General features: G+C 40.6%; 1 protein-coding gene across 1 annotated transcript; it reads right to left on the reverse strand.

Annotated features, from left to right (window-relative positions):
- Positions 1 to 1,623: 1,623 nt before the first annotated feature.
- On the reverse strand, positions 1,624 to 22,216 carry GPR37 (G protein-coupled receptor 37). The gene is made up of 2 exons (XM_004324127.4): positions 16,069 to 22,216; positions 1,624 to 2,954 (listed from the first exon to the last, which is right to left on the reverse strand). The coding sequence occupies exons 1-2, from the start codon at positions 17,092 to 17,094 to the stop codon at positions 2,136 to 2,138; spliced, it is 1,845 nt and encodes a 614-aa protein (XP_004324175.1). The 5' UTR covers positions 17,095 to 22,216; the 3' UTR covers positions 1,624 to 2,135.
- Between the last annotated feature and the right edge of the window lie 334 nt (positions 22,217 to 22,550).

Here is a 22,550-nt window from a genome sequence, read left to right on the forward strand (position 1 = left end):
GAGGCTTCTATTCACACATAGCATAGGAACCAAACTGGACTATTTATTTATTTATTCTTCAGTCACACCCCAGGATGCCTTCTTCTTTTCCTCTGCTTAGTAATCTCTCTCCTCCTGAAGCGTCCACTTCTCGCACTGCCTTTCATCGACTCCTTCTGAAGGTCTGTCCCTCCAGGTACCCCATAAAACCTTTCATGACTTCCTCCCATCTGAGGTGCTCTCCCTGAATTATCACAGAACTTTACACCTTCCCAACCCGTCCCAGCTTACATCATAATTGTTTACACGTGTGTCTTATTCCTTTCTTCTCATCCCACCCCTGTCTGCTTTTGTAAAGTCCGACACTAAGCTCTATTTACCTTTATTTACTGCAGATTATAACACAGAACCTTTTCTATGCCATATGCTTAATCAGTTTCTTGATCTATAAAGTTGACTAAATATCATGAGAGACACTGTGGAATTATAACTGTGGATCTGCTCAGCAGCCATCAGTTGGCAGCCATCAGTTAGGCATCCTCAGTTGTTTTCCAAAGACCTATTACAGGGATCTGTAAGAGGACAATGGTGCCTTGTTTTTATTCTTCCTCAAACCCCTAAGAATACAGACAGTAGGGGAAAAAATCCCTTTGAAGAGTACTGGACTGGGAAAAGGGAGGTATTCTGGACACTGTCTTTTAGTTAATCTGGGTTTCATGCAGAAGACCAGTGGTCTGAATTAAGTCCCTTTAATTTTTCTAGTACTAAAGTTTAACGATTTAAAGAACATCATGTTATATATAGTCTGGAAGAAAGAAAGTACCAGTTAAGCTGAATAGTACAGAAATTGACAGGTAGAAAACACATAGGGCAGTTTCGAGCCAGAAAATTGGGTTCCCCTATATGATTTTTCTGAAGACAGCAACATTACAACCACACTGTGTCACTCAGGTCACTGCCTCTGCCATCTGATTAGGCATGTGTCCCACATGGAAGGCATCCTACACAACTGCTTTAACTTGAACTCCTTAAGGGGTCCATAGAATTCAAATAGAGAGGGTTAGATTTTTGTTGGGAGTTTATGGAATATCAACTTAAAGGTAGTATTTGAATATTCAAGTGTTCTAATCAAGATGCATAAATATTTTATTATTCCACGACTGTAATTTCTTAGAGAAATTAAGTCACACAGATTTAATCAAGTTCATTTTTTAAAAGGAGAAAAATTAGAATTCAAAGTGCTTCACACAGAATTCATGGTGCTTCAAAGGTCAGTGTTTAGATGAAATCAGATGACAAGTGGGTTGCTTTTTAGTCCTTGGTTCTCTTCATAATTCTTCATGGGAAAACCTATAGCTCTACATGCTAGTTCAGAGGTGAATTTCTTTAAAAAAAGATAGTTTCTTCCTACTCTGCTGTCTATTTATTCATATTTTATAAATATTTGGAAGTAATTTTACATCTCTAGCTGAATATTAAAAATACAATTTTTTAAACATACAGTTAGTTTTATGAATCATGCATATAAAATAGTACTGTTAGGAAAATGTCTTTATATCATAGTGATTGCCCACCTTAAAGGAAAATAGAATTATAAAACAATAAGGCTGATTTTAAATTGTGCATAGAATCAGTAATTGTGTATTTAAGGCAATTAAAAGATTTATTGAATCTTGGTTAAAAGTAGATTGACAATGACGTTAAAGAATAAAGTGTAATTTATTTGGTGCTACTTTGTGAATGCTTCTTAACTACAACTCACCTCACGATACCATATACAATATACTTTCAATCACAACTCAAACATAAAATAGCCTACAAAATCACATGGCTATAATCAATATACAGTGATTATATTTTTAAAAGAACAAAAGAAAGTTAGCAATTAATTAAGGTGCAGTCACTTTTTTCAAATAAAATATTAGCACCATACCAGATAAAATGATCTAAAACTACTGGCCTCCTCATACTTCTTAAATAACTAAATATAAATTTTTTTTTCAAAGCACAAATATTAATTTGCAAAATCAGTTCTACAGTAGTTAATATTTCTCTCCTTTTCTGCATGTTTTCCCACTAAGGAAAAATATGAAGTAAAAACTTTCACAGGATATGAAAATGAAACAAAGAAACCTAAGCAAACCAAAGGCTGTGCTTCAGCAATGAGTTCCAACGGACGCGAACGTGGACATCTCCCGGCGTATGGTACTGAAAGGTGAGAGCTCCAGTTCTGTGGTGTATTCGTTGTCATTGTCATCACTGGTCACCGTGGAAGACTTCTGGACGCAGTCGTCACAACAGCAGCAGCAGCATTCCATAAAGGCCCGACTAAAGGGTTTGCAGAGACAGAAAAGTAGGACAGGGGTCACACAGGACTTAAAGAACAAAAGGAACTGGCTGATGATATTAAGAAGGTCCATTGTCTGCTGGGAAACCCCTGTAGCCATGTAAGCAGTAACAATGTTGCAGATATTTTCAGGAATAATGCAAAATCCATATAAAATGGTCAAAGCCACGACTGTGCAGTTCATCTGGCTTTCTAGCTGAATCTGCCGCTTATTCCCCCGGGTACAGGCTTTCTCGGCTTTGCGGATTTTCCTTGCAGTCACTAAAGAGCAGGTGATGGTGAAAAGTGTGGGCAAACAGAAGTAACAGCCGAAGTACCACCAGAGTCTGGCGCTGTCGTAGGTGAGGGCTAAAACATAGATGGTGTCGGGGAGATCCGGGGAGATCTTGATGACGCAGCGTTCCGCGGGGGCGCGCCCGCTGAAGCCCGGGTCCTCCTTGCTCAGCTGGCGGAGCACCACTTCCGGCAGTGCCAACAGGAGGGCACCCACCCATATAACAGCAAGTTTGGCGGTTGTGGAAGAACAGTTTTCTATCATTTCGTAGTACATCTGGACGTTGGTGGCCGCACGGAAGCGGTCTATACACAGAGCACATAAGGTGAACGTAGTAACTCCGAGAGAAGCAGCCTGCGGGAGGAACACAGAATATATTTTTCCTGGGTCATCTCTGAAAGATCAAAACATTAGGCAATAGGGCTTCCCTGGTGGCGCAGTGGTTGGGAGTCCGCCTGCCGATGCAGGGGACACGGCTTCGTGCCCCGGTCCGGGAAGATCCCACATGCCGCGGAGCGGCTGGGCCCGTGAGCCATGGCCGCTGAGCCTGCGCATCCAGAGCCTGCGCTCCGCAACGGGAGAGGCCAGGACAGTGAGAGGCCCACGTACCGGAAAAAATACAGATGGGCAAAAAGTACGGAAAAAAAGAAAAGAAAAAGAAAACGATTTCCTGGAATGAGGCATGAGTAACTGGGTTGGTGACTACAGCTGAATCATTGTAAGGACAACAAATAAAACTAGAAGAAAAAAAAGAAGAAGAAATACAGTGGTTCAGGGTCATGGAGCCAAAAAATATTAAAGCTGGAAGGAGCCATGAAGATCAGCTCAGTCATAGTCAACTTAGCGGGGCAAGGTGGTTGTCAAGTCACAAGATAAACACAGTAATCATCTGGGAGCATCAGATTTACCCCACTGTTTGGGGGGAAATTAAAATAATTTAATGTTTAATAGATAGTCTTTATTTATATATTTAAACAAGGACAATGGATAGGATGTAAAATGTTCATGAGGGTTAAGATAAACCAGGAAACTAAAAGAAAATTCCCTAGGTGGATGGATGCTTTGGGGTATACCCCAAATACCTGCATTCACTCTCCCCTGCCCACTAAGTGGGAATGTTTAAGAAGCACAGGCAGAAGTCATGCCTTGGCAAAGGGGCAAAGAAATATATACACACATACATATATATATATATTATACATTAATGTCTACATTTTTAGAACTCGAAGGTATCATGTTGACAAAAGGAAAACCATTTGTCCTAACAATTTTAGTACTCAAAACATTAGTTGTTTATTTACTACATTCAAGCTGTCACTCTTCCCAGAGCGATGACAACTTGCCTTGCGGATTCTATAAGAGTTCCAATGTCAAATAATCTCTCTTCTTACACACTACACGTTAGTCAGTGTCTACTAGTCCTCATGTGCGAAATAAGGACACCGCATCCACGTCCTGACTATTCTCATAACTTGGTGGGGACGGTCTGAAAATGAGATATAATGAGGGGTGAACTGTTTGAAAAGCAAACATGAAGCAAAATATGACCAACAAAGTCTAGATCAGGGCAAATCAAGAGGTCATGGTTGAACTTATAACCACAGCTCTTGTACTACAAAATTCATGCAGTTTCCCATAAACACCGGTATAAGAAATATCCATCTAATATGCCTGCCATGAAAAATGAGTCATCTCTACATTCACCTTTTTAAAATTAACTTTCAACTTAGTGAGTTGTTTGACTTGATGGAAATATACTTTGCATCTATGCCAGAGACTCCAAATAATTCTAAAATTGAAGTCCACACTGTGCAACTGTCTTAAAATCAGATTTTGTTTTAATGTCAGTCATCTTTTGAATGTCATAGTCTGAATGGAAATCTGACAAGGATGGGCCATTTTCTAAAGGTCTGCACCGAACAGGATTACTGGGAAATTGCTGTATTTTATTTTACAGATTTTTGAAAGTTTTAATTTATATATTAGCTTTTCAAATGTTTTGATTCATCTCTCTATAAGACTGTAAAGCAAGGCTTTCTGCACTGTCTTCACTGAGGCAAATCTTGTGCATGTTTCCTTGTCACTCTGTATCCTGAGTCAGTCCACAAATACAAAGCTACAAAGGCTTATGCTGTGCATTCTTTTTAAATTAGGAATAACATTTCTGTTAAAAGGACAGCTTGGTGATTTTGAAAATACGAGACTCTGAAGAGAAGCAATCTCTTAGAGGCTCAGAACATCTATGTGCTTGGTAATTTTCTATCATTCCTTACAAAGAATGCACAACACACAGGAGATAATGTCTTCTCCCCCATTAACCTCTTTAATTTTAAATCTAGAGATTTAAAATCTGGACCAATTATCACAGGAGCTATCATTTGCATACCTATCTCCAAGTCTGTTACAAAGCATTTCATGAGAGGTAATAGCAAAGAACAAATGAAAGTGGGTAGACAGGTACTAGAACAGGTGTGTTAGATTACCACTCCTTAGATATCATAAATGGTGCTGCACATCCACTCTTAATTAAAAGATGTTCACTGCTTCAAAAAGCAAAAAAAAAGGGGGGTTCTAGCTTCTGTATAATTCATCTCACAAGATTAAAAAAAAAAACAACAGGAAAAATTTTAAGCAAGAGTAAGATGTGCCTCAATTTTTTGCTCAGGAATCCTTCTATACTGTATCTCATTTGAAGATGCTCAGTTCTTCAGCCATATTCCCAAGAGCTTAAGTACTGAGGACCTCAAACATATCTGACGAATCATAGATTGAGGGAACCTTCCCACTTGTCCTACACAATTTCAGGAAGCTCCTGTGTCCAGCTTCCTATTTTCAAATTGTACTTCTGTCCGATAGGATCCTCTGCAATTAGGATCCAGCTGAAACGGGGCGAACCGTCCAGGAAGGTCACAAGAGCTACAGAGAGAGTTGTTAAAGGAACCGCTGAGGCAAACACCGCCCCAAATGCAGATAGCACTTACTACGCAGTTGCCAACAGCAACTACAGCCCAAATGCCAGTCCCACATAGCTACTCCCTCCTGCCGCCACTGCCTGCAGTGTTATTACTCCAGATATTTTTCTGTAAATTCACTTATACAATTGATTTTATGATGTGAAAGAGCAGAAAGGGTACATGGTCCCAGCTCAGTACTTTCCCAAATTATTTACAGGAGACCGTAAACCTTTGTAAAGGCTTAACTGCATGCCTCAGAAATTAATTGATAAAAATCATCTGGACAATGGGTGGTGGGCTAATTTCTGCCTACTTAGATATGGAATCTATCCATGTAATTAGAATGCTAAATGCTGGGGTAACATGAAAAGATTGCTATCACAATTTTTAAATGTACTTGTTTACATACAGCTCATTAGAAATTCTACCAAGATGCATGGTGCAATTATACACAATTATAAAACTGTATCATGAAAGCTGGATCTTCTGCATTTAATGACCATATCTGATTGCTAAAATTCAATACCACTAGGAAATATGCTCTTGGGAGTAAAGCAGTTAAGCATTAGCTTAGATGGGTACTTCTTTGAAGCAATATTCTGAGAGATGGAATGAGTGAGATGCAATCTGTTATTAATTAAACTGCAATGGAAGGAATAATTAACATCAACAAAAGCACAACTATAAACACTTTGAATAGACAAGACTATTACTTGTGAGAATCAAGATCAGAGGAAAGCTGGAAGCAGAAATCTTTAACTAGTTGGGAAAATAAGGTACTGAGAATTTTGAGGGGATTGGCATCAAAATACAGACACTAGAGAATCAAAATAAACAAAATCTAAAACAAAATCTAAAATCTTTTCTTCCAATGTTCTGCTCTTCTTTGTTTCCTGGAATAACAACAGTAAAGCTACTTCAGCCCCTGTCCAGTCAACATCCAGAGTGGTGAGGCTGTGGGCAGCTGTGGTCACCTGTGGTCACCTGCAGCGTTGCTTCAAGGCACTGGGCAGGCACAGGGCAAGTGGAGACACTCACGTGGGAAAGGGGCAGCTCCAGTGTCAAAATGTTCTCCCCACTGCTCAAGGTGCTAACTCAATACAAACATCCAGCCTTGAGGAAATCCTGGCCACCACCTTTACCTAGTACTGTATTAAGTTCATTCAAAATGAGGTGAAAAAAGAGCACGTGGATACTTTATGAGAAACAGTCGGGACTTCCCTGGCAGTCCAGTGGTTAAGACTCCATGCTCCCAATGCAGGGGGCATGGGTTCGATCCCTAGTCAGGAAACTAAGATCCTGCATGCCGCGTGGCGCGGCCGGAAATAAAAGAAAGAAAAACAGTCATCTGTGGAACTCCTGTTGTAGCTATTGCTCCATTTCTCAGAAGCTTACTGCAGATGGACACATATGAAACCTTTATGAATGAGGTTAAGCTATGAAGGTACAACTCATACCAAATAAACAGTGTCTTTTGCTAAACCCTCTGATATACATCAGTGATAACACTGATGGGGAAAGAAAAGACCGATGTACTTCCAAGCAAAAATTCTTTCATATGAAATCGAATCTACATGCTTAAGTACAGTGAAGCAGCTGGAATACACTGATTTTTATAAAACAGGAAAATTTCTAACCAAAGTCATGACAACTTACTCTAGCCTAACATATTTTACCTCAAAAAGATGTTTAAGTGCATCTATTTATGTGCTGTCCTTTGTATACAAGTAACTCTCGAAACAAGGGCGTTATTGTTAACAAAACCCATTCATTTGAGCCATGAATGATAACCTATTATAAGTCCATGGTTAGAGACCTAACAATCAGTCAGGAAAAAAGCACGAGGAGCACAGGGTAGAGTTTCCTTTGAAACTCTAAATGGCTTGAGCTTGTGTGCCCTGGCTTCCTCTTGCATTTTCCATAATCCTTATCCTTGAAACACTTCAGGGCAACTTCTCCACCAGAGACACTTCTTTGAGCAACAGTGGAGACAACATGTTTCTCAGAGCCACTGTTTATCAGACTGCTGTTAATGAGATGGCCTTTATCAAAAGGTCTTCATTTCAGAGCACATGCAAATCATCACACTTGCATTAGTGTTTCCAGGCCAAAATATAGAGTGAGTAGGAGAGATTTGTCTCAACCCTCACAAGGACATACACATCTCTGAAATGAAACAGAGCCCTTCCAGGCCACTCTTCCATCGTCAAAAAGAAGGTTCCTTACCTTTATCAGTATCACTGAGATTTAATCTGACACAGTCACATATCATAAATATCTATCTATTTCTATTATATCCAGGCTATTTCATCTATATGTGATTTCCAATGAAGATATCAACTGTCATTATTGCCTCATTTTCAACTTTCTTCCCTTTTTTTTAAACTTGATAACATGCTCTTACTTATTTAAAAAACAATGGAGACTATTTAAAAGCTACTGTATCATCCTAAAATTTGTCTTGACCCTATAAATCTTTCTTTACCTTTATAGTCCCACCTTGATGTTCCTACCAATTACAACTTCTGACTTCTGTAGAAGTACATTCCTTTGCAGTTAAAAAAAAATAATCATTTGACTACAACTTATCTAAAATGTTACAATTTAATTACAAATATGCCAACGCTCATTAGTGTAAAAATGCAAATGAAGCAAGATTAACATCATGTGTACTACAATGGGAGCCACCTATTGGAATCAACAGGTCTTAGAGCATTTATATATTCCATATTCATTCTCAATAATTAGAAATTCATTTCAAAATGTAATCTTTCCCACAAGCTCAAAGTCCACATTTCAACGCTTGATATTATTATGATGTTTCTAATCAATCTTAAAATGAACTGGGATTTCTGTTTTTCACCTAAGGGTTCTGACAAGTTTCCAAAGAACAGTAACAAATTTTCACCTATTTTTTTCTTGTGACTAATGAAATTGATTTGCATGATAGTGAACCTAAACTAAAGACAAAATCAGAGTTGGCCTCATCCATTTGTGCTTGGGTAGTTATGAGAAACCACATTTTAAGACAAAATTCCTCTGTTCTTAACCAAAATTCCATTGTTGGTAGTAGGTTAAGGAAGGACCCTTTCTTTACTCATTCCTCTTCAAAAGGCATGTATCTCTAAATTTCACATCTTACTGTGAATTAGTTAACAGATGCTTTTCCTATATAAGAGAAATATGAACCAAGGAGAAGACAGTAAAGGTAGGAGGAAAGTTCCCTGAAGGAGGGAGTGACGAGAAGGGAATAAAATAATGGCAGCCCTGAGTACAGTCATACACCTAATTGAAATGACTCATCCTAGGCTAGGATCAAATCAGTGACCTTGGCATCATTCATGCTATCAACCATTCCAGTGTGCTGACACAGCACATTGAAAACCATCATAAATTCACAAACTGAAAGTATTCTGTCTCAAGAATAAGTCTGGAATTGTGATGATATCCAGTTCTTCTGGAGGTTTTGTGGAAAGTATCTGTACCTACTTTGCAAATAGAAAGGGCCCATATTTGAGATTGTAGCAATTCCATTCTCCACTCAACCTTGAAATTTTAGGTGAGATCATCTCTTCTGGCACAAAGAATACCATTCTCATAAGGATACTTAAGAGTTAAGTACCCTTGGCAACAAGGTTGAGTTAATTATGGGACCTTGGCAGGTCAATTTGTGGTTAAAAAAAAAAAAAGACAGAGGATCCCTGGAGGATGGGCACAGAAATGCAGTGCCAGAGACAAACCTCACTGCATAGCAGTCTGCCCACCCTCTCCCCACACGGTCCACATCCCAGACTCAGATCCCTGTGCTTCTAATGGGACACTGTTAAACCTAGTTGCAGCACATAGGAAGAGCTATTAAAGGTGGGATCACTCTCTCAAGGCCCACGCAGTACAAGCGTGAAGGGCAAGGTAGACCCTTACTTCCTCAGCCTTGGGTACACTCCTAAGCTCAGATCTGTTTTGCTTTTGTGGAAATATTTGCTTCTTTTTCACTGTTGAGAGATGTTTTGTTGATATAACCAGATACGCTGGCAGCCCTCAGGAACTGAGGATACGTCCTCACTTTGACTGTGGGCTTGAGAAATGAATCCAGGTCTCAGGAAGGTCCATTCTTTATGCTTCCCTTTCCCCGACTCTATAATAGGTCTAAAGTGTCTCCCTCTTCAGCCTTTCTTCTTATGTTCTCTAAGGTCAAATCAAACAATAGGTATGTTTTAGAGATTTTCAGAAGAAAAGGACTCAATTTAATGTACTGTTATTACATTGCTAATTAAACAATTCATTTAAATAAATTTTAAAAAATTTGATTTACTTAATGTCCTTATGGCTAATAAGGACGACTAATTCCAAAGCAGAAATGGTTATCTCAGGCAGTGTATTCTAAATAATAATTTAATATTTAATAATATTTAGAATAATTCTGTATTCTAAATGAAATCTCTAGGACTGTCCCATCTGCCCAATTGTCTTATAGGCCTCCTAGCCCAGGAAAATTTGAGAAAACAAGAATTAAAAGACTTTCATAGTTGTAACTTTTCACCATGGCTCTAGGCTGTATGCATTTATGAAAACTAAGCGTAAGACTATGCTTGAAAAAGAATGAGAGGGAATCGTTTTCACTTGAATTTCTCCATCTTTGGTCATAACTAAGTACAAACGTGAGCTGACCCATTCCAGAGCCATGCCTGAACTTCCATAACACCTTGTTTAAGCCTCTTTTAAAGTATTCATCACACCGTAGCACACGATTTCACCTGTCTAATAGCAGTATCATATCTATGTTACTCATCTTTGGAAACTTTTTCCTCTCTTCCCCTTCTTCTTCCACTCCTGTTTCCTCCTAACATAGTATCTAGCATAGCAGAAAAGCCCAGTAAATGTTTAATGAATGAATGGATAGTAAATAAATGAATGAATGATGACATCTATGGAAAAGGACTATAGAAAATAATGAATTATACAAGCTGTTCTTTAATCAGTTATTGGGTGCTGCTGTTTCGTGTATAATCCTTAAAAGCTGAATGCCAACTAATATCTCTAGAAGGCAAGTAAAGAAAAATCCACGTTCCTGTTTATACTTCATTGGCAAGCTTTAAAAAAGGACGACATTCTTATTACAATCAATAGTCAAGGAAATTATTTGAATTTCACATTTGAATATCCTAAAGCTTTTACTTCTTATGTGGAACCCAAATTCAGCAAACTTCACCGTACACTGTTCATGAACGGAGTTATACATAGGAGCACACGTTATACTTGTTTTCTTTTCTGCTGGAGTTATCAGCCAAATACTGTCACTTGCATGGGAATGTGAAAATTATTATAAAGGGATTAATAGGAAGTCATACAATATTTGTTAAGCACCATTCTCACACAGTGTGTCTATTTTCCCTGATAGTATTATTAGTAACTTTCAAGTGGCTCACAAAACTGTGTTTCCACTTAAAAGTCTATCAGAATACCCAATGGCTAATCCACCCCTCAAGCAAATTTACTGCCTGCCGTGATCAATGTGCTAGTACTTGAATCTAGTACTTTTAGGGAAATCTGTGCAGACTCACTCACAAAACTGTATAGCAATATCATCTTCAGCTTCGGTACCCACCCTTCTTTTCGTATCTGTCAGTGCCAACTACAATCTAAGACAATGAAAAAGTCATTTGCTCACTCAGTTTAAAACCAGTATTTCTAAAGCCATTGGAGAATCTGGCTTTTTTCATCACGAAAGGTTCTAGACCTTCCACAAATCATCCCTGGTCCAGAGGCCCTGGTGAGATGTATTCCCTTTATCCACCCACCACCCTCATGCAGGAATCTTGTATCCCAAGAAAATAAAACTACAGTTAGATCTGGGGTTAACTTAGAACTATTTGAAGCCTTCTTCCTTCCCTACCACTCACCATGAAGGTGTGAGTTCTTTAAACTAAGGAGCTGTCTATATTATTCAAAACGTCCAATTAACATCCAAATGGAAATAGTTAGCAGTGGATCTGGATCAGGTGATACACTGACTCTGGTTGGCGTTCATCAAACAATTAGCAGAGAGCTGTTCTAGTGGGTTGCCATATTCAATGCCTGAGTTATTTGGCTTTAACCATTTTTTAGATCCCTAAGAGAATGGTGTGGTAGGGAACCCCTCTGCCATTCTCCTACTGCAATCTACACCCAGACCTCCATATCCAAGCCACATCTACACGCTCTCTCTCTCCATACAACTATTCAACTATTGCTTTGAGTATAGTTTTTTCTGGTGACTCTCTGACAGACCAGTTCAAAATGATGTGGCTGTTAGAATGGCCACCATCCACCCAGATTTCCTCCTCTCCTATCCCCCTTTCCTACCATTCCGTCTGCTTTAAGGGACTTATCACTAGGCCACAGAGACATCATAATCCTGGAACAGAAAGAGAGAAATTATCAACTACAAATGTTCCTACTATGTTCCCACTCATAGCAGTATTATACTAAACCTCCCTTTCTAGAGATAGACTCTGGAAGCTGGGTGTTCTCCTTAAGTTTTGGTCAACAAATTGAAATAAAAAGAAGAGTTAAATGCGAATTGCAAAGACATATAATTTCTGCTGAAGAAACACCTATTTTTCTACACAAAGCCAACTCTCCCCCAAATTCTACTTCCTCCTTAAGATTATACTAATACTCAAGCTGAAGAAAAAAGAACTGTGGGAGAGAAGGAAAAGAAGGCAAAGGAGAAGATGGGAGAGAAAAATTGTAAAGATCAATAAAAATTAATTGTGGTTAAAAGTTTTAAGTAACTAAGAAAAATTTAAAAAGAGAAACATTGAAAAAGGCAAAAAAGACTACTAGAAAAATGGTAAATCATACATTACAAATCAATAAGAAGATGTGTGGTGGGAAGAAAAGGAAGACTACCCAACAAATAAAATAAATATAAGAGATTAGAAAGTAAAGAAAAGGCAAAATCTAGATAATAAAGGAGATAAAATGTCAAATAATTTTCAGAAGTCTTGTGGTCAAGAAGAAAAAGATTTGGAATGAGGGCAAATCAGGGAGAACGTTTTCAAAAAGATTTGTAATGTCCTCCCCTATCTAGAACACTTTGTGATTTTTAAGAACATAAAATATAACCTATGTATCTTTATTTGATTATTAAAATAACCATGTTTGGCACATGAAAAAATGCAATTGTCTCAGATTACTGCAATTTTTAAAAATTTAATGAGCTACGAACTATGGAATTTATGGGAAACGATGAAATTTAAGAATATAAAGAGCTACAAGTTTCATCATATAACAAATGATGTTAACTGGGCTTATTATTTTTCCTGTCTGTTGGATACAAAAATCTTTTTAAAAGATGCCAAGGAGGGCTTCCCTGGTGGCGCAGTGGTTGAGAGTCCGCCTGCCGATGCAGGGGACACAGGTTCGTGCCCCAGTCCGGGAGGAGCCCGTGAGCCATGGCCGCTGAGCCTGCGCGTCCAGAGCCTGTGCTCCACAACGGGAGAGGCCACAACAGTGAGAGGCCCGCGTACCGCAAAAAAAAAAAAAGATGCCAAGGAGCAGAAAGAAAAAGAAAACACTCACTGGACACTGTTTTGCCTCATAGATGTTTGCCTACTAAACAAATATCAACATCAAGTGTTGAGAATAAGGGTCTGGTTGCCATTGACTAAATATGTATACGTAGGATGGTCATTTCTCTTTTCTGAGTGTCATGTGTCATCTTTAAAATGAGGGGGTTGGGTTAGAATGCCATCTGGTTCTAATTTAACGTGGTAATTCAAAAGCCACTGTAGTGGCTGCTGTGGTTCCCCACCCAGATTGCTTCTTCCCCAAAGTCCTTTAGGAATGAAATGCTGATCTCCCCCAGCTGCTGGGACTATGGGTGGTTGATGGCTCTTAGCTGCATCCCTCTCTAGCAATTGCCCTTAACCAAAGACATCCACCGGCTCAAGGTTATGCCCCCTTCCTGGGAGCAACTTGCATCCAATGACTGGTCTGTTAGGGGCTATAAAGGCTGGGCCGTCTTGCCTCCATTCAGGACCTCCCTCTCCAGCCCTGAGCTCCCTGTGGTGTCAGCTGAGGTCTTTGTGGCATCTGCATCACAGTTCAACGTCCCTCTCTGCCCAGTCCTGCTTCCTTCATTCCCTAACAGGTGTTGAACCTGAGCTCACACCCCAATAAACTTCCTGAAGCAGATCTCCACATTAGCATCTGGTTTTTTTCAGAAACCCAACATGAAATAGGCAGTAGATCCCTCTTACTTCTGTGAAAACAGCAGTGCCTCCTGGAAGCAGAAATGCTTTATTCTGAGAGTTGGATTGTATTTCTTGTCCTCATAATCAGGAAGTAGGGAGCTAATGCTACTGTCTGATCATCATTTTCACAGAGTATGATGAAACATTATAGAATTATTTCAGAAGACTAGGATTAGGTATGAATATAGAAACACTAAATCTTAAGGCTTTTATTCATTATTCTAACAGTAAAAATGTACATTATAGTTTAATTTTTCAAGAAAATAAAATGAGTGAATCTTTTTCTCCAAGCCTTTGCTTTTCCAGGGGAAAAAAGAGCCTAGTACCAATAATTAAAAAATAGAAAAGGGCTATGAAGAAGGGGGGAAATAGAGAGTAAAAAATAATAATTGTTTTTCTTAAGGAGCTGAGAATTAAATTTAAAAAGGAAATACAAATGAAAGTATGCATTTTTTAAAATCCTCAGTATTAGAGGATTTCTCTTTAATTTTCTTTCTCTTTATTTAGAGAAAGAAAATTAAAACACGTACATAATAAATACCATCACTCAAAACTCACAGGTCTCACTAAACTAACCGAAGTTTATATATTCTTTTCTGACTTTGAATGGGATTCTTTTCTTTTAAAGTTTTTTTTCAAGAACTTTGGTAATTTTTTTTCTTTCCCCAGTTTCTTTTTTCTGTCCTTTTTATTGTTTTTCCCTTTAATGTATAATGATTTCATCCTGTCCAGTGCATTTAAAACAAGCCAATATGCTTCCCTCTTATTGGAGGTAACTCTCCTATTCACTTTATAGTTTACTTTTGTCTCTTTTTTGCATATGTCAATTTCTTCTGCATTATTCAAACAATCAGAGAAATCTTAAATTGAAATTGACCTTGAAAAGGCAATTGGTAGACACATAGTCTCTTCCAAAAATTTCACTTCCTTCTCTGCAATTCAAAAATGAGCTGTCTACCAAATATTTAGATGTTTCGGAGCTACTTGGAGCTTGGCAACAAGAGAAATTCTAGATGTTGGTAAAGCAGCAACAGCTGATTTAGCAAGCATGGCATGATCCTGCATCTGATCTCTGCCAGGATAACAGAGGGTCTTATTTACAGTCTCTTGCCTTGGCCCTTCTAAGTAGGTACGGTTTTATGTTTACTTATCCCCTAGCATTAGGCCCTGGAACAATGTTGAACATAATGTCACTGGCCCTGGTGCCAGACAGGATCAGGGGCTCTGGAATATTTACAGTTTCCCTTCTTCTGCTTCCATAAATGAAACGGGCAGTCTGAATGGAGTAAATCAAGGGCCAGCTGGCTGAAAACACAACTGGCAACAAAGCACGTGGGCTCCTTCCAAGAGCTGGTGTTTAAAGAAATTCCAACTACCATAATAACGGTTAAGGACACTAGCTGTAGGATGTTAACAGTCAAATTTTACTCAAAGATTTTCGTTTCCAAAGTTTGGAAGCTATTATGTGTCCCCTTCTTCTTAAGAAATTTTCTAGTCTTGGAAAAATAGCCAATCCCTTATACTCTAACAAACGACACATATATACTATATACTTTAGGAATGTCAAATAAATTCTGTGCCATGATGTACAAAGTGTTATTTTTGCTTAAGCTCATTCATACAAAATAAATAAAATGGTTACAAAGTTGAGAAGGAAAAAAGGAGAAACAGAAATGACATACGAATTTAGGTGGGATAGCATGGCAGACAGCCAGACAAACTAATTTGGGAGGTTACTAATATATCCAGGCCAAGTGACAAACAAAGAAAAGCAGATGTCTTTTGTTAAATAAAATATATATAGCGCTCCAATTTTGATATTTAAGAAGAAATGTGATAATATCCTTGGGGAAGAAATCATACTGGAGCACTAGAAACCTAGTAGATGAGTGATGCAGGGGTTTTTTTCTTGCTAGGTTCTAATAATGAATTCACTCTAGAATCTCTGATAGTCTCCAAATCAGAAATCTATATGTATAAAACCATAGTTGAGAGAGAAATTTAAAATCTAAACAATTCTATACATTATGAGATGCTAATTATCTCCCAATCCAGGAGCAGGTGAGTTTGAAGGTGAGTGGACAAAGCTGCTTAGGTCCGCCCCTGTGCCCAGTATATAAATGCCAATGTCTATAAATGATTGGCAAGAGAAATGAGGGAGGAACCCTGAGAGAAAGTGAAGGGCTTCAGCAGTAGGTGCGTGGAGCAGCCGGTCTGATGCTATAAATCCCGGAAATGAATAAAGCCCGTAGCTTGAGACCCCCTGGAAGGCATTACCTCTACATAGGGCACGACCTTGCAGGAGAAGTCCTCCAGCAGCCACTTCTTGGTCAGCTCATGAAAGATGACGAGCGGAAGGCAGAAGAAGATGATGAGAAAGTCCCAGAAGGCCAGGTTGGCCAAGAGGGAGTTGGAGATGCTCCTCATGTAGTAGTTGTGACACACGATGCACATCACCGCCAGGTTGCCTATGATGCCGGTCCCGAAGATCACCACCGACAAACACATGACCGCATAGGCTCCGTAGGACTCCTGGGTCAGTGGGTAGAAAGGGTTCTTCAGTCGCAAGCGCGGGTTCGTGGTGTTCCCCCGCCGAGGACCCCCGCGTTCGTGAACTCCTTCAAGGGAGGACCCGTTCAGAGCCAGAGCCCTGCCAGGGGGTGCAATCGTCCGCCCTTCGTGCCCCGACGGTCCATTGACCGTCTTGGGTTGGGGGTCGTGGTGGGAACCCTGGAGTTTCCCGGCTCTCCTTGGCCAATAATAAAGGTCGCTGGCTCCGGGTTCCTTCCTCACACTCTGCTCCTGACTGCGCCCAGAAATGCCAGCGCCTCTGGGACCCTTTTCCTTCTCCTCTGACGTGTGAAGGAAGAGTTGGAGAGCCGTGGGGTTCCCTCTCCCCAAAGTACCCGGGGGCTTCTGACTCCGGGCACCTTTCCACCTCCAGGCGCCAGGTGGTCTGGCTGGAGGTCCCGAGGGCTCCGCTGCCGACGCCTCCGCCCCTCTGCCCGCGCCTGGGTCACCGCCGCGGGCCGCGGGTGGGTCCCATGAAGGCGCCAAGCGCACCGCTGCCTCCTGAGCCTCCTCCCTGGGCGCACGGGTTGGCAGAAGGTCTCCTGCAGAATTTTCCGGTCCCCAAGCGTCCCTGCTGCGACGCTGTATCAGTGTAGGTGAACAGCTTTCCCCCAGACAATTTTCGTTCCCGGGCGCAGGGGCGGACCCGAGGACGAGAGAAGCGGAAACCTTGAGCAGTAGCAGAAGCAGCAGCCGCGAGGTGCGGGCGAGACGCGCGCCCGCGGCCCGCATGGCTGGGCGAGGGCGCACCCGGCAACGGCGGCTCCTGCTTAGGACGGACACCTGCTGCCAAAGTTGCCGCTGAGAGTTAGACACATGTCACATACTAACCCCCGCCCCTGCAGCGGGGGACGGGAGATTAGGGGGAGGTTGGGGGATGGGTCTTGGGGTCACAGCCCTTCCCCTCTACAATCCTTCCTCGTTTGGTGTCCTGTGCATTTCTCAGCCAAGTCCAACCCGAGCGCTGCGTATCCCCAAGATTCAGAGAGGGAATCGCTGCTGCCGGTGGCTGACCTTGAAAACTTGCAACCAACGCCTGACTGTTGATTAATGTTGCGACTGGGAGAAGCCCAGACGAAGCCCCACGCTCCTCCCTGCCTTTGGGGTGGCTGCCTTCCTGGTAACAGTCGCTCTGCCTATTTACATGCTTTCGATATAGCTTTATCCAGCAGCAAGACGAGGTCGCTTCAAGGGAAAGGAAAGCAAGTTCCCCACCTTCAGATGACTAGTAGCCACACTCCCGCTCCCGCTTGCTGGAGACAAGCTGCCCACAGCCAGACGCCGCGCACATGCGCCGGGGTAACTCTCGCCCCGCCTAACCCCAGCGACTCGCGAGGCTCCTGCGGACGAGGAGAAGCGGGATGCGAAGCCCGCGGCCGCGGCCAAAGTTGTCTCTCCTCTTGCTCAAAGTTGACCAGGGGGCGGCGCGGGCTGCTGGGCGGCGCGTCTCCGCGGAGAAGGGAATCGGTGGTGGGGAGGGCTAGCTCTGCTCCTCGGTGGACAGTGCCGGCGGCCGCAGGAGCTTGTGGCGGCGACAGCGGGCGCAGCCCGGGCGGAGAGAGTGGTGCCCGGAACCGCCGCGGGCGAGGCGGTGCAAGGCCAGGAAGCCCCTCGCCGCCGCTCCAGCCGCAGCGCGCGCACGCGAAACCCAGCGCTCCGCTCCTTGCCTCCTCCCCCTGCTCAGCCTCCTGCGAGAGACGCGCTGGTTTGTGGGGAGACGGGATCCCCTGGCGGCTTACGAGGTCACTAAACCCACACACGTTTCATTCAAGCCCTTTGTAGCGGCTTCCACGCGTAGGAGCTGGAAGCGGCGAGGGAACGAGGGCGGAGGCGCGGAGCCTGCGCGGCTCGAGGCTAGGGATGGGCGGGACATGTTAATTCCCCAGATGTCTGAACCAGCCTGACGGGTCCCAGAGCCGGGTTGTGGGAAGAGGCGAGGGGCGGGGTGGCGGGGTTGGGGAGATCCGTGCGTTCGCTTCCAGACCTGGGTCCTTGAGGGAGTCGTAAATTGAGGCGCTCGCCTCCTTAGGTGTTTCCAAGAACTGAGGATGGGAAAGAAAGGAAGCTCAGAGGCTTCCATCGTAGAGAATGAGCAGTTCTGGGAGTGGGACGCAGAGTGGGGATGCGAAGGATACCCCTTTCCCTTTAACAAGGGTTTAGGAGGCATCCTACCAGGGGTTACTTTAGAACCACTCAGACCACAATGAAAGTAGTTTTGTTTGATGAAGTAGAAGGAAATGATAGGTAGGGGGAAATTAACGTGAACAGAACTTCCAGCCTGGCTGACCAGGCCTTTCCAGCCTTTTATACTGTAAAACCCCACACTCAGGCCACAGCTGTCAGGGTGTAGCTAATACGACAGACAAATATCAGACAAACTGATTAAGAGAGAGCAAGTGATAGAGGAAGAAATAAACACATTTTGAAAAAAGGGAACATGTAGAGAGACAGGAGAAAACACAATGAGAAATAATGCCTATTGTGGTAGGTAGAATAATGGCCTTCCAAAAGATGTCCACATCCTAATTCTTAATACCTGTGAAAATGTTACTTTACATGGCAAAAGGGACTTTGCAGATGTGATTTCTCAAGGGATTCTCATCCCCTTGAGGTGGGGAGAAGATCATGGATTATCCAAGTGGGTCCATTGAAATCACAAGGGTCCGTGCAAGAGGGAGGTAGGAGGGTCTGAGTGAAGTGAGACCCTGAGCTAAAATAATGCTGGAGATCTCTAGAAACTGGAAAAGGCAAGGAATAGGCCATGCCTGATCGTTTTTAGAGTTCTGACCCCCAGAATGATAAGATAATGAATTTGTGTTTTTTAAGCCACTTTAAGCCACCTATCAATTACAATGGAGTTTCTGGGAAGGGTGCAAAAGCTATTTCCTTGTTGAACTTGAATTTCTCTCTGGGTAGAGGTGGAAATCAGTGACACATTAATGTGATCTAGAGTAAAAAAAAGGATCAAAAAAAATAGCTCACATGTATAACCGAGACTTAAAATTAATGAGATGGGGGGGAGTATCTCTAGTTTTATGTTGACAACTTTTTTTTCTTGTTCACAACTAACCCAGGTTACCCCCTCCTGAATTTTTTTTTAAATAAAGTATTACAGTTAAAGTAGAAGATTTCTCTCACCTTATTCCCATCTCTCTATCACCTGAGGTGACTAATATTCTGAAGTTGATGTGTATTTTTTCATCCACATATTTTGTACTTTTATGCTAGATCATATACGAGTTATACTGTTCTGTGTGCTTAAGAGTTACACAAATGGTGGCATAGCATAGTGAAGACACTGAATTTTGCTCTTTTCCTTTTACACTTATAATTCTGAGATTCAGCCTAATTGATACATGTAAGTCTAGTTTGTCCTTTTTATGAATATGCTATAGTTAATTTTTACATTCCTACATTGGTTAACATTTGAGTTGTTTCCATTCTTTTTACTCTTAAAAGCAAGCATAGAAGTTTCCTTGTGCCCACATGCAAGAGCTCCTCTAGGGTTTATACTTACGCATGCTATTTCAGGTTCATAGGATATTAACACCATCAGCTTTTTAAGGTATTAACAAATTACTTTCTCCAAGAGCAGGATATGAGAGCCCCCCTTTTCTTCCTATCCCCTCAAAGTTTCGTTTGGATATTATCATTGTTATTCATTTTTGCCAGTCTCGGTAAAATAGCGTTTCATTGTTATTATAATTTGTAGTTCTATAATTATTAGTGAGGCTGAGCATCTTTCCACCTTTTATTGGTAAGTTGGGTTTCTTCTTTTGTGACATTCCTGATCCCATCCTAGATAGACACTGGATCTCACTACTTCTGCACCACAGACTGCTTCCAACTTGTGGCTTGATTTTTAGTTTGTTGATGGTGTCCTTATTGGTTCAGAAATGTAAAACTTTTAGAAATACTTATCATTATTGTCCTTTATACTTTTGCTTCTTGAGTTTTGCTTATTAAATCTTCCCTACTCTGATGTCATAATGACATTTTCCTAAAAATTATTCTCAAAGTTTTAAATATTTAGTGTTCATATTGAGGTCTTTAATATGAAATATATTTTATATATAATATGAAGAAATAGATATAATTTTATTTTTACCTATATGGGTTGTCAGTTTTTTTTCATCACCATTTATTGACTAGCCCAACCATTCCTACCATTTGTAATGACAGTTCTCTTATTTTATTGAACTCCCACATAAGTTTACGTACGCGTTCCTGTTTTCTGTTCTATTCATTGGTTACACTGGTCTATTTGGCTATCCCTGTACCAACATGATGCTATTTTTATTTCTGCAGTTATATAAGTCTTAATATCTGGTAAGGTACATATGGTAGCTCTCAAATTTGTTAATAACTTTAAATTTTATATGTAGACTTCACTAACCTACAAACAACGCCAAATTTATTTCTTTACAACAACCATTTGTTTTCCTTGTCTTACTTCATTGTTAAGTACTTCCAGTACAGTGCTGACTAAAAGAGGTGAGCCATGTCCTTAAATATCTCAATTTCATAAATTATTTAAGAAATGTTCTGAATGTTAAGCTAGCCTAGCATTCCTAGGGATAAGCCTTATTGTATGCTACAGTATTTTTTTAAAACAGGTGGTGTTGAATTCAATTTGTCAGGATTTTCTTTGGGATTACTGGATATATGTTTGTAAGTACTCAAAAATCAGCTTATTAGAAAGGCTTTCACCGACCATCCTTTTAAAAGGACAACCTTTCCCCATCCATTACTCTCTTCTCTTACTCTCTATTTCCTTACACATTTTGAAATGGAAAAAAAAAAAAAGAATATCTAGAGAGACAGGAGAAAATACAATGAAAAGTATGTAATTGGCTTGAGTTGGGCATCATTCTCCAAGTGGTAAGCTGAAGCACTGAGGTAGCCAGCTTGGAGAGAGGTTTAGGAAAATCCTGGTGGAGGGGCTGTCCGTGCCTGTCTGAAACAATACCTTCTTATTCGTAAGTAGCTCCCTCCTTAACCTGAACAATGATGCCTTCCAGCTTGGATGTGCCATGCTCTGGTTCCTTAAGACTTATTGTGACCATGAATAACATTGCAGAGACCTCCAGCCACCCTGTTGGAGTCTGGGACAATGTCAATCATTTATCTTTTGGGAAACACAATTTTCTCATCTGTAAGACAAGGCTACCCATATCTCCTCTCAGCTCTGCCCACCCAAGTTGTTATGATGATTACACAGATATAAAAAGACTTTACAAATGTACAATATTTGTGTTGCTGTTTTTAGTAGTTCAACTATTTGTTGCTATTATCAACATTTAAATGCCATCAAGAACATGAAAGCCTTGAAGGAGATCATGCTTTATACATAAAAGTCTAAAGTGGGCTTATTATATAAGAAAAGTTAGAAAGCATTCACTGCAAAAGACAAACAAGTCTTTCAAATGTTTTCTCAAAGCTTATCTCATATGTAACTATAATTTTAAAAATTGAAATAGTCACAATTTATCTATTTCTGTAGTTTCTGTTTTAGAAAAACAGATCAGAAAAGATGTTGGCTAATCACTGTCTAGTTTACATCAGAGGTCATTTATCTGTACAAGAACTGATTTGAACATGGATTTTTCTGTGTCAGCATCCCACAGGGTTTATAATATATAATATTGACTTTATATACAAAAGAGAACATGTAAATTGTTACCTGTCTTGGCATTTCTATAGAGTCTATTACACTTCATTTAGTGTTTGGTGTGCTGAAATAAGGCGCATGACAAAATAAGAGAAATTACTATTTCAGGTTCTAAGATACATCACTGAACAAGGGAAGAAGTTTTACTCAGCACCCAGTTCACTTTTCAAGTAATTTTTCTTTCCTTTTGTTTGGCTTCATAGAATTCAAAGGGACCACTTTCTAAAAGAAATTGTAACATGCAACCAACAGATTAGTATGTTCTGAGATTCAAAATACCTCATTTTACAAACAGTTTGCGGTTGCAAACTCTCTCTGTCCCTAAATTGCAAATTGTTAGTTTAGAAGCCTCTACTGACTACCTGCTTCATCCCCTCCCCATGCCACATATGAGAGCTCAACTAGAATTAATTAATGGGAAAAATGGTATTGTTTGGGATAAAACACCAACATGATCATGTCTATCTTAAAAATCAAATATCAGTGTTAAAGTATTTAAATTTTTTAATGAATCAAC

This window comes from Tursiops truncatus, chromosome 9, assembly GCF_011762595.2.
Source record: "Tursiops truncatus isolate mTurTru1 chromosome 9, mTurTru1.mat.Y, whole genome shotgun sequence".
Classification (NCBI taxonomy): domain Eukaryota; kingdom Metazoa; phylum Chordata; class Mammalia; order Artiodactyla; family Delphinidae; genus Tursiops; species Tursiops truncatus.

Excerpts from the sequence above, each read along its gene's own strand:
- GPR37 (XM_004324127.4), bottom strand. The coding sequence starts at position 17,094 with ATGCGGGCCGCGGGCGCGCGTCTCGCCCGCACCTCGCGGCTGCTGCTT. Across the intron at positions 2,955-16,068 it reads AGGTCGTGCCCTATGTAGAG|GCTGCTTCTCTCGGAGTTAC; the intron begins GTAATGCCTTCC and ends TTCCTCCCGCAG.